The sequence below is a fragment of the Sciurus carolinensis genome, chromosome 12 (assembly GCF_902686445.1).
Source record: "Sciurus carolinensis chromosome 12, mSciCar1.2, whole genome shotgun sequence".
NCBI classification, from domain to species: Eukaryota; Metazoa; Chordata; class Mammalia; order Rodentia; family Sciuridae; genus Sciurus; species Sciurus carolinensis.
Genome location: NC_062224.1, coordinates 109,386,657 through 109,399,396, shown reverse-complemented (window position 1 = coordinate 109,399,396; position 12,740 = coordinate 109,386,657). Strand labels below are relative to the sequence as shown.

At 46.6% G+C, this 12,740-nt stretch overlaps 1 protein-coding gene across 5 annotated transcripts in view; it reads right to left on the bottom strand.

Moving 5' to 3' along the window:
* Nucleotides 1-12,740, bottom strand: part of Tnr (tenascin R) — a 389,754-nt gene that overhangs the window by 67,716 nt on the left and 309,298 nt on the right. For 3 of the 5 annotated variants that reach the window (XM_047521322.1, XM_047521320.1, XM_047521319.1), the window contains 4 exons: nucleotides 11,835-12,311; nucleotides 5,469-5,732; nucleotides 3,082-3,197; nucleotides 494-644 (listed from right to left, as the gene is read on the bottom strand). In XM_047521322.1, coding sequence (XP_047377278.1) covers nucleotides 494-644; nucleotides 3,082-3,197; nucleotides 5,469-5,732; nucleotides 11,835-12,311 — 1,008 coding nt within the window. Of the gene's footprint in view, nucleotides 1-493; nucleotides 645-3,081; nucleotides 3,198-5,468; nucleotides 5,733-11,834; nucleotides 12,312-12,740 lie in introns of those variants that run through there. The other 2 variants (XM_047521324.1, XM_047521321.1) reach the window with 2 other exon arrangements.

Here is a 12,740-nt window from a genome sequence, read left to right as displayed (position 1 = left end):
TTATTGGCACAGTGCTAATCACTTTTTATGCCTTATCTAATTTAATTCTCATACTGACTCAATGAAGGATATTATTGCTCATCAGATTGAGGTCTGAGAAGGTCTGGCTGACTTTCTCCAAACCTTCTTGAGAAGGTTTGGCTGACTTTCTTCTTATACTAGGTAAGAAGAGTCTTTGTCATGAGCTTTTGGTCCCAAAACTCATGACATTAAGGAAATGACATATGAGGTATCTTGGTGAGTAACAAAGATCAGAAAAATTACCCTGAGGATCCTGACAGAGAGTTCCCCCCATGGAACATGCTTCCAGACTTCTATGCTTGCAAAGAGGAGCAAAAGGAATATTATGGGCAAAGGATCTGGTAGAGTAGGTCCATCTCCAGGTCCTCAGATGGCATCAGCTCTGGGGGGAACCCTAGAAGCTCTTCCCTCTCTACTTCTTGGGCCATTCTGTGGCTCTTTTTCCTGAGTGGCCTATGACTGGAGCACTCACCAGTGGAGACGCTGGCTGAGGTCGGGGGGCTGCGGGCTTGTTCCTTCAGGGCCACCACATTGACAATGTATTCCTCCCCGGGCTTCAGCCCAGTCTGGTTAAAGGAGGTGACATCACTTGGGAGCTGGGCAATCACTCCTCCCTCATTGTTCTGGAGAGCGGGAAGAAGCAGAGAAAGACAAGAGAAAAGTCACCAGGTGTGAACTCTAATGAGAGAAAGTTACGGAACACTGACTTGTGAACTGGAAAGTAAAAACGGGGGCTGTTTCTATTTTCCCCAGGCTGACAGATGAGTGTCTGGGGCTAGGAACAACTCCCAGGAGGCTCCATGAGAGCCAATTTTCAAGAACATTTCTTTGGCCTCTCCTGAGTTTTTAAGTTTGTCAATAAAAATTAGTCATGAGGTGATGCAGGTTGGCTCTTGCCAAAGACTAAATGCTCCACGGTTACAGTTAACATCCGTTGGATTTTTTTTTTTTTTTTTTTTTTTTTTTGCATTTAGTGGTATGAGCCTGCGTTTGGCTATGCAGAAGAGTACAGTTGTATGTAGATATGTGTAAACGTCTTCATAAAACACCCACAGCATATTTCAAACTAAGATATCCCCAGATTTTTTAATGAGCTGCAGCTATTATTTAGCTATATCTGGAATTTCTCATGGTGTTACAAGGGGTGAAAATCCATCAATGTCGTGTTTCCCCTTCACCCAGATGAGTTAAGACTCAGTGGCATAACTATGAAGTACAAAGAAAAGAAAAAGGAAACATGAAACACAGAAAAATACAAAAGAGAATGGTAGAAGACAAATAGGTGGGCGAGAAAGTGAGAAAGTCACTTGAAGATGTTGGGTCCAGGATCCAGTATCTATCTGTCTATCTATCTATCATCTACCTACCTATTAATCAGGTTTTCCCTGTGTGCCCTTGGAAACAGAGGAGACAAGACGGCCCGTTTGAGGCACTCCTCATCTTTCCTATTCTTTCTCTCAATTTATGTCATCTGGAGTTCCCTACATGTAACTGATAGCCATATTTTTATAAATCAATGTGTTAAATCCTTCCACAGTTGGTGACTTCAGCTTATAGAGGCTGGAGAAGTTATTCTCTGTTGCCATGTATTTGATTTGGCATGTCCTGACCAGCTCCTCTTTTATTTAGTTTCATATATTGTATGTAAAACAGAAGAACCTGGCACAATTTTCTTTTCTTGCTTGAGGAGCTGAGTAATAGGATTCTTTCTGCTTTCTTTTAAAACCCAGTTGCCTTCCATTCATTATTGACCATTTTAACTCAGATAATTTATACAATAATATATCTGCAGAGAATGTCTGGTTAGGAGCATTTAGCTTGCCATGATATGACTACATCTACACAAGGCATCTGGGCTTAGTCGACAGAGCCCTGGAGCAGGAAACTGAGACTAAGGTTTTGTCATAAGCCTGGCACCAACTAGGAATTATGTCACCTAGGTTCTCTGAGTCTTGGTCTCTGTAAACTAAGCTAAACTAAATGTAAAATGAGGGGTCTTAACTCTGTGAACTTGAAGATCCTTTGTAGCTCCAATAGTCCACTACTCTAAGAACTTCGTGGTAAAAGAATGGCATTGGAGAATATCATGCTAAGTGGAATAAGTGAATCCTCAAAAACCAAAGGCTGAATGTTTTCCCTGATAAGTGGATGATGATATATAATGGGGGTAGGGGGTGGGGAGTGAGAGAAGAATGGAGGAACTTTAGATTATGTAGAAGGAAATGAGAGTGAGGGGGGTATGAAAAATGGTGGATGAGACAGATATCATTGCCCTACGTACATGTATGATTACACGAATGGTGTGAATCTACATCGTGTAAAACCAATGAAATGAAACGATGTACCCCATTTGTGTACATTGAACCAAAATGCAGTCTGTAAAAAAATTAAAAAATTCAAAAAATTAAAAGAAAAGACTGGCAAAATAGTCTAGTATGTGTCATTGACCATTAAGTCTGATGAATGATCGAAAAATGCTCTTTGCTGTTGAAGGATAAGGACAGAGGGAGGGAGTATGGCTGAACTTTGCCCTCTCTTGAGTGGTGATCAGGAACAGCTGGGCAGGCACCTCTGGCAAGTTGGATTCATCAAGTAAATGCTGCTTTAAATAGGAGAGGAATCTTAGGGTATTTTAAACTCACAGGCTAAACATGTATTTTACTTAAAGAAAATGTTTCCAATTAATAGATTACAAATTCATTTCAAATAACTCAGAGACCCAGGGCATTTCTGTGATGTCTCTAACCTTTGGGGATGCAAGCCCCGTGAGCTGTTAGTCCATCTGTCTGTACGAAAAGAAGCTGTGGAACCAGAAGCTGGTTCCATTGGGCCCCAACTTTTTGAGAGACCAGTTGTCACAGTCACCAGCATCGGGGACTCTCCAAACCCTGGAACTATCTCAGCAGAAAGCCGGAGCTGCTTTCCGGGTCCCCTGCTATACAGATGCGACGCTGTGCTCATGGGTCCTCCGGTCGGGGTGAGAGGAGCGATTGCTGCCCCGATCCCCAGGTGAGGCACGAGCAAAGGGAGGCTGCTGGGCAGCCTGGCCGCTGGCGTTACCTTCGGGATGAAGCTGATCTCCCACCCATCGAAGGAGAAGGAGAAGGGCTCCCACTGCACCTCCACGGTGGTCTCCGTGATGGTCTTGAATCGCAGCCCTCGAGGAGTGGAGAGATCTGGAACACAGCGACGCGGGTGACAATGTCACGGCTGTCCCTGGCAGGGACAGGGAGCAGTGCCTGGCTCTCGTCTAGTGAGTGCCCTCCATGTGGGTATGGTGGCCCGTGGCAGGACCCCCATCCTACTGCTGACACAGTGTGCCCTGGGGCTCAGTGTTGGTGCAACATGGGACACACTTAACGAACGCAGAACTGTTTCTGTGCTTTCTATTACATAATAGAAACTGTTAATGTTAAATATAAAAGCCATGTTTTCCTTTCCTTACTAATGTGGTAAATCTTGGAATGGAAGAAAAAGCCTTTTTTCAGAGAACTCAAACGCTATCTTTGGAAGCTGTGCAGGATTTCTGGGAGGCAGTATCGTGGCTAAGACGAGGGCTCCCATCTCGCTCACAGGGAAGGGAGGCAGAGAAGGTTTGGTGAAAGCTGAGGAGCCAGCCAGCTTCAGAAGAAAGCCTGCGGTTCTTCTCCTGACCATCTGATGTGCACTGAAAGTATTTTAGGGAGCTCAAATCCCTGAATTTAGGACAGTCTGAATTTTCATTCCGTGTACACAGCAGAACAAAGGCGCACACACAGGACAAGAGCAGCTGCTGGGGATTTTGCTCTTGTTTCGCTTTCTCCAAATTTCCTCCAGCTGCTCCTTCCTTATTCTCTCCTCTTCCTCACTCCCTCCTGCCTCGCTGGTCTTACTTTTGAATCTCTCGTAATCTCCCTCCCCCGAAACCCTTTCCCCCAACCACACATACACACATACATGCACAGGTTCAGTGAGGTGAAATATGCTGGTCCAAATGGAGTTCCGTTACCAGCCCTGGGACAGGACAGCACGACTTCTCTCAATTCTCCAGGGCTCCTTCCCATTTTAGCTTCGCCTCTGCTGGGCTATTCCCTTTGGAAAACTGACAGATTCTCATCCCTCCCATCGGGAAGCTTCCTCATGCTTCCTGGTTGATAGGTGGGGCTGATTCTGAACCCACTTGAAGGCACGTCAGGTGAGTTCACATGATTTTGTCCTTGTCACCTGGGAGCTTGCCTGTGGGGATGCCCCGAATTGGCACAATAAACACCACAGGAGACGGAAACCTCATCAGTGCATGTGCACGTGGATCAGAGCCAGCCAGGCACCCGGGATGGTGACTCATCCCGGAGCCAGGTGGGAAAGGCAGCAGATGGTGACCTGCCTCCACGGAGCACTGCAGATATTTAAAACTAGTTCACAGGCACCAGAGGAATTAGGGGAAAAAAGGTCAAATATAAACAGATAATTATAGGCATTTTAACAGTCAGCATTTGTGGGAGTCCAGGGTTATCACAGGACTTTGGTCCCCTGAAAAACAAGGGGGCAGATGACTTCTGAAGTCTTGTGCCCTCTGCTAGTCCCTTTCCAAGCTCTGCGCCAGTTCTTGGGCTTCCACGAAGCCTTCAAGGCCACCTCTTCATACCTTGACCTTTTTCTTCTCTGGAACTTAGTGGCATTTCTTCCCAGAACACGTCCTAGATCCTTAACTTTCACAACTAAAGTGAACCATGAAGATACCGCGTTACACCCGACGTGGTAGCACCTGCCTGCCATCTTAGCGACTTGGGAGGCTGAGGCAGGAGGATTGCAAGTTCTAGGTCAGGTTTGGCAGCTTGGAGACACCCAGTTTCAAAATAAAAAAATTAAAAAGGGCCAGGGATGTGGCTCAGTGGTAGAGTGCTTGCCCAGCATGCGTGAGGTTCTGGCTTCAATCCCAGCACTGCCTGCACACTCATGCAAAGATGTTTTGCTAACGTCATAAAGAAATTATGCCACCTCTGTATGAGAAGTGGATATTGTCACTGTGGTTTTAAGTAAGTTTTTTTTTTCTCTGTTATACACTTATCCTCTGGAACATATGATTTATTAGCAACTTGCTTATTATACTTCCTATTTCATGGTTTTGGATCCTTAACTATATTCAAAGTCTTTGTAAGTCTCATTGGGTACATGACTTCCAATTTGAGTCTAGCTTATAACAAGTCAGTACTCAATAATTAAGTACTTTTTGTTCTTTTGGTTTTATAATTTATGGAAGCTGCCTGAATTTGGAAATTCTCTTAATAGAAAGTGACCATTGAAAGATAGACCCTTTTCAAAGTGGGTCATGTCTGAAGCCCTTCCCCTCTAGAGCAGATGATTGCAGGCCATCCTGGAGGATTCAGAAAAGAGACCACTATCATGAATGCCCATGATCTCATGTAGGAGAACAGAAAAATGAAGCAGGACGGGGGAATGGTACGTACGGGTGGCCACCTTGGCAGTGATGGGAAGGCTGGGGATGTTGCTAATGACAGCGTAGACGCTGATGTTGTAGGTGAGACCTGGCTCCAGCTCCGTGATGGTGACACCACTCCAATCTCCAGGCACCCGCTGCTGGAGCTGGAGGCCCCCCCGGGCCGTCGGCTGGTAAGAGATCACATATTCCGTCACTGCCATCGGCCCGTCCCATTCCAGCTCAATGGACCTGTCGCTGATACCAGCCACTCGCAAGTCCTCTGGAGGGGCAACTACCGGGAGGCAACACACAGACAGCGTGAGCTCAGAGGATTGCCTGCCCCATCCTGGGATCAACTTTCCTCCTCACCTCTCACCCCCCGCCGCGCCATCTCCATGCGTTCGCAGGCTCAGTGGACTGAGTGATTTGTCACGGGTTCGCCTCTTTCCTGCACTTAGTTACCCAACCTCCAAAAGGCTGTGAGTTAGTAGTGTTCTGGGGTTGGCTTCTTACTCGCTTGTGAAAGTTTGATGATTGCATCAAACTTTCAGGAATTTCACAAGATTGTTTGATATAACCATTATGATATATGAAACTTGAAAAACTTAAGTAAATGAGATTAAAAACAAAGGTCATCAATATTCAAAACATCACTTTCCAGTCATTTCACTACATATTACTCTTTTCTATGCCCTCGAAGTAAATTTTGTGTGTTCCACTGCTCTGGTAGAGATACCATATGATTGTGTCCCGTTGCATTCCCAGCTCTGGGTTGAGTGACATCATGTTGGTAGTTTGAAACTAGCCCCACAGGGAGTGATTTTGCCATGGAAATTGGCAAATGCTGCAGATCAGAGCTTTAGGGTTTTTTCGTCAGAGATCCAGTTGTTAGATACTTCACAACACACTGCTGGCCAAAAGGTCGGTCCTTTAATAAGTTACTGTCATCAGATTGCCCTGAGAGCCAACATCTGACTGTGCAAATGGGAATAAAGACTTCATTCCTGTTATCTTGCAAATTATAAGACCCCCCCGCCCACGAAGTCCTCTATACCATGGTCTGATAAAGACATTTAGTGGCTCCTTCTCATAACATTTTTTTTTCATTTTAAAAGAAGAAAGTTTTGGGAGAAATGTAACTTGTTAAACTAATTTTCATTAGCCTTGACCTTGGAGGTGAGGATCAAGAAGCATTCTTGAGAGCTGTGCTTTTCTCTCTTGTCTGACTTCTCAAATGCTACTTAGAGTCACCAAAGGTTAAACCACATTGAAATAGCCTTTCAAGTCTGGTTCCCTTGGGAAGTGAAGATTCACCAGAAGTGTGGGCATCAAATAATTGAACCTTTAAGACTAATTAGGGGATAACTCCAGTGTGTCTGTAATTGGACCTGCTCATAGATTAAATCAAAGATCAGGCCAATTCTTAAATGGTCATAATTAACCTATACATTTATATGTAGTAAAGGGTTTGATTGGTTTAAGAATTGCCACTGGTTTGGAATTTCTCCTCAGGGTAATTTCAACCTTTCACCTTTACAAGCCAGAGGCTTAGGACCGCTGCTTTTCATACCTGCCTCCCTGTACTCACATGTGAAACCTCAAATCCTCAGCCAGGGCAGAAGGGAGGAGCCCTTTGACCCAGACTCACAGGAGAGAAATTAGCAGCATTTATCTGCAGTGCTGGATATTGGCTTTGATTGCTTTTGCTCAAAACTATTCATTGTATAAAACAGTCTAGAGAGCAGAGTTTCCTCCGACTGAACTGAAACAAAAATTTAAAAATTATTTAAAAAAATGTACTGAAGAAGTGTAAGCGACATTTAAACAATTAAACCTTCGAATGATATTTCACAAACTTGTATCTTTTCTAATTCTAATGTTATTAAAGCTGGGAACTGGACTAAGACCTTCAGCGCAGCCTGTATGGAATGGCTCCTGGGCTCAGGGAAGGCCTGACTAGAACCTGTCAGTATCAGCAGGGTCACACTGAGCCTTTATTACACGCCAGGCACAATGCTCACTGCTCGCTGGATTATCTCATTTTGATCTCTTACCAACACCACAGAATAGGTGTTATTATTACTCCTATATTGTAGAGGAGGACACTGGGCCGCACAGTGGATAAACACAGAAGCTAAGATTTGAACCCGGCCGGAATGACTCCAGAACCTCTGAGCCAATGTGCAATTCCAGTTTACACATACATGGCAGTTCCCATCCTAGAAAACAGGCCGCACACGCCATCTAACCACAGTTTTAAAAATCCTTTGACAGCAGACCTGTGGAGTCATTCGAGGAGCTATAATTATTTCAACTTTACAAAGCAGGAATCTAAGGCCTGGGTCAAGGCATGTGTCAAGTCAGGGAGTTAGACTGTATATAGCAGAACTGATTGTCCAACCCAAATCTCCAAGTTTGGAGTTCTTTCTCCTGTGATTTAAGGAGTAGAATGTAGACTGTTCCTGACACACAGTCCCTCCAAGTAAAACTACGTGAGAAACAATCCAGACAGTCGTGTATGATGTGCTCTCCAGACTGGCGCTCATCCTAGAGCTAAGAAAATCCCTTTTTAAAAGTTATTTGGTGTGTGTCCCTTGTGACTCAGCATGCTGTCCCCAAGTTTCTTTTGCAGGGCACTTTTTGTCATAGGCACAAAAAAGGCCATTCCAAATTTTAAGTCACCAACAATTCTTAGGGCCTGTGGGACAAGTCAGTGTATTCCTTTTTGGTTCTTCTAGAAAATGCAGCTAATAGTGACAGTGAAGGGTGATCTTAGCAGATCGTCTTAAAATTTTTAAGGGAACAAGAGGGGCAGAAGTTTTTATCTCAGCACCCTAGCCTGAGGCCTGTGCCTGGGGGTGAACACTGCCTTGGCTTTTGATGGAGGAAGCACGGGGGCGTCATTCAGGGTAGAAGCACCCCTGTGAGCAGTGGCTTGGTGGGGGAGAACATCACTACTTGCCCTGTAAGTTAGCAGTAGCTGCACAGCTGGGCAGCCAGCAATCATCACTAAGTAAGACTACATGGAATTATAAAACAACAAATTATAAAGGGTACTCACGCCTTGAGTCAATACATTTATGGTGGGGAAAAGGATTCTAAGTCTTACTTTGGAGTTCCAACTTTGAAACTTAGGGAAGAGCAGGCTGCTACAAAGAAAGAAGCGGTGGCTTGGGGCATAGGGCTGCTTTTCTGCAAAGCGCCCAGGTTGCTTCCTTTTTTGACTGTGAGAGAAGCAGGAACCAGCTCATGATGTGTCCGGCTCCAAAGAGCAAGGGGTTCAGGTGCCAAAGGTCGGGCTGGCTGCAGTCCTGACAGAGGCAGGGACTGACATTGACAAATCTCCACAGTTCTGACTGAAGTCTGGGGAACAGCCTTCTGGATGATTTCGAGAGCTTGCTCCCTGGTTCCTGCTTGCTCCCAAGGAGATCAGGACAGCTCACTGACCAGCTCCTGCACTGCCCGCCATTACGGGGGTCAGATGTAGCTACATGGTCCCAGGTACTGCTTCGCCCCAACTCCAGCCCCTTAATTTCTAATCATTTGAAAGGGCTCAACTTTTATATTGAAATGTTACTTCTTTGTGGATGTGGCTTTAAAATTGCTATTTCTCAACTCTGTCTATTTAGCATCTCAGAGCGGATTAAAGAGTGCTGGAAGTTGGTAGCAGACCAGGGTTCTCATTCTTATTCTGCCATTAATGAGCTGTCTGGCTCTGGGAAAATCTTCTTGTCTCTCTGGACTATTGCTTTTAAATCTGTCAAATGAGAAACCAGGAGTAGCTTCCATCCCAGGCAAGTCTTAAGTACTCATATTCATGAATTGTTGGTTCTATTATCTACACAGGGGCAGAGATAGAGGCAGAGAGCTTGAGATTCTGTCCCATGATGCACCATGAGCAAAAGTCAAGGTGAGGAGTCAAATGTAGTGGCCTTGCCACCCACTATCCAGTTGTGTTCAAACTCTGGGGACTGAAGGAGCCTCAGAACGAAACCCACCATGGGCAGCTCTCCTCTTTGCCCTTGCCAAAGAGAAAAGGGTGACCGCGAAGGGCGTCTACCCTGTGCCTCTTCACGTTTCCACCTTCTCAGCCCTTGTCCTCCTTCTCTGCTCCTCGAGGTGGTAGGAGCGGGACTGCGGTTTGTACACCTGGCCAGAATGTCAAGCCCACAGCCTTTTCACAAAGAGCGAGCTGGGTAGCCCTTAAGTACTGACCTAGATACCTCTCTGGCAGAGACCTGTGGCATGTGGTTTTAAAGGCAGGCATTAAGAGCCGTACCACATGCAATGAGAGGTGGCTCCAGGGTTGCTATAGAAACAGATGGGGATTATGCAACTGTCCTTTCTCACGTGCTTTGGGAACCTGAAAAGTGATTTATCTGGGCCTACAGAGGTCTTCAAGCAGCATAGAGGTAATGTGTATGTATAGTTTAGACTCAACCAAGTCATAGTTATCCTGACAGCTACTGAGTCTTCCCTGAGGTGACCAGGAGGGCTCATCTCCAGTGCAGTTTGGACCCTGGATCAGATCAAGCTTTTGTTTGTGAATGGACCCAACCCTGTAGAAAGACAGTCAGGAATGAGGGCAGGTGCAGACATACAAACACTGAGTCTATCAAGAGGTGAATGGGACAGAATGCCATCAACACAGCGATGGCCCAAACGTACCCTCCCAATGGGGCTTAGCAGAACCTCTTCCTCTGGGTTGGGAACTAAGTTATGCTTTATCCTTGCTGCCCAGAAACTGCCTGGTGACTCTGGATTCAGAAACAATGAGGCTTAGCTTCTGTTTGAATTTTGCTTAGGAATAATTGGTATAATGACCATATTTTTAGAAAGACATTCCAGTTCAGTAAACAAAAGACTAAATGAAATAAGTGAATGCAGAAAAAATATAGAAAAAATTTTCTTTCCTAGGCATTGGATTATTGTTTTTTTTTTTTTTTAATCTTTCATGATTGCCATTGATCTTGCAAAGGAGTTTCACTTGAAGTCACGTGCACAGGAAGCTGGTCTGCCACAGAGGCCAGTGTCATTGAGGATGCTGAGGAGCAGGAGTCTGGCAAAGCTGGTTTCCCAGGATTTCTCCTTTAGAAAACTCCTGGAATTTCTCAATCAGAAGGTGGGAAAATGTTTGTTTGTTGTCAATTGTATTTTTAAAATTTCCCAGTGGGTATCCTGAGCTTTAAATGAACAGGATCAATGACTAACCCATGTTGTTTAAAGCACAAATGCAAGTCTCAGCAATAGTCACTGATTAATCAGAGGAGGATGAGCAAAAGGGACATAATAAAAATAACCTGATTTGGGGCAAAATATATTAAAAAAAAATCAACCCTAACGAAATAGTCAAATCTTTCTCGCTATTGGATTTAGAGCTCCATTTTCAGATGCCGTACATCAGTCTCTGTGGGATGGATTATATTCGGGGTTGGTCCCTATTTGTGCTGTAGTCACCTGCAACAAAATGAGCTCCGTCTTTTTAATATTCTGTGCTAATCATCAGAATGCTCATTGCTCGATGCCCGTAGGATTTTATTCCTGTTTACATTTAATTCCTTGCCTGCATTTTTCTGCTTGTCGGCCCTAGGTGATTTCATGAATCAATGACCCCTGCCATCTGTAAGCTCCAAGGGGAGCAGAGAGCCTCACAGACTGGCCTCACCCCGAGTAGCACTGTTAAAGGAGGCGTCCGGGGACCCTGGCATCAGGCCTGGGACTGAGGGGTAAGCTGGTGCATGCTTGGTCTGCCGTGAGTTGGTGTGGTCTGAGTGTGTCCCCTAAGGCGCCACCAGGTGGAATTTGTTCCTAGTATGAGTGAAGAGAGTGGAAACAACCCGACTGTGGTGTCCAGAGGAGGGGGTTTCAGGAGGTGGTTAGGGTAGTGGAGCCCCCCAGGACGGAATCCTGGTGGCTTTGGGACAGGAGACACACATGTGCTCCCTGTCTCTTGCTGGGTCATGCTCTGCACTGCCCCTGGACTCTGCCAACAAGAAGGCCCTTGACTGACGTGGCCCCTTGACCTTGGGCCTCCAGAAATGTGAGCCAAAATAAGCCTCTTCTCTTTGTAATTCAACCAGCCTGTGGGTTCATGTAATCAGTGATGGAAAACAGACTAATGGCCTCCTCTTGTGCCTCAGGAGGAGTGGGGTGTCATCCCTGTCTGTACGTTGCCTTTGATAGAGTCGGGGAGAAAGATCTGGCTCTCAGCCTGAACTTGACCTTTCCTGAGTCCCCTTTTAATCTGCTTCACAGTTATTGACTCCAAGAACCAGCCATCTTGGAAAGCAGATGACTGCAACCCAACCAACCTGGAACTCCCCGCCCTCCCGGCCCTCCTCCCAGACTCCCCGAGGACAGGCCGCCACACCTCCCACCGAGCGCCCCGTCCTACCTGCCGAGCAGTCGGGGCCCCGGTAGCCCTCTTCACAGACGCACAGCCCCTCCTGGCAGTGCCCTCGCCCGCTGCAGGCATTCAGACACCGCCGCTGGCCGCAGTCCTCGCCCACGTAGCCCTCCTGGCACAAACAGGTACCGTTGGCACAGGTCCCCTTCCCTGAGCAGTCGCCGGGGCACCTCAGCTCCCGGCAGTCCTCGCCCGTGTAGGGCTCTTCGCAGACGCACTCCCCGTCCACGCACAGCCCCCGGGAGCTGCAGTCTGTGGGGCAGCGGAGCTCGGAGCAGTCGTCCCCGCTGTACTCGCTGTCGCAGATGCACTGGCCGTCCACGCACACGCCCCGGCTGGAGCAGCCCAGCGGGCAGTAGGGTTCTGAGCAGTTCTTGCCAAACCAGCCTTCGTTGCAGATGCAGCCGCAGGACTCCAGGCTAAAGTTACCATGGCCACTGCAGTGAGGAATGTAGTCCAGTTGTCCTGGAATGGTCAAGGAGAAGGTCACGGGGCAGCAGTGGCCCTCCTACAAATGGCACTGGGGAGGGACAGGCATTAACCTCTGCTCGTCTCTGATGGGATTTGTGTTGCTGAGAGTTAAGCCCGACACAGTTCCCTACACTTTAATAGCTCTTTTCAGCTGTTGTGATGTCTGTGCCCAGCACCATGCTGGGGGCCAAGACAAAGGAACTCTGATCCCCCCCTGGAGCTGACCTTCAGGGTGCCTCAGATTGGGGTCCCTAGAGGTGGATGTTAGGTGAAGATTCATGTAAAGGTCACTTATTGGAAAAGTGTGTCCTGGAAAAACCTGGTAGGGGAGAGCAACAGATCAGAAGGGAGGGTACCCAAGTTAAGTTGTGCTATCAAGCAAAGTCCCAGGGAGACTGACTTGTGTCCCACCCTGCAGGGTCA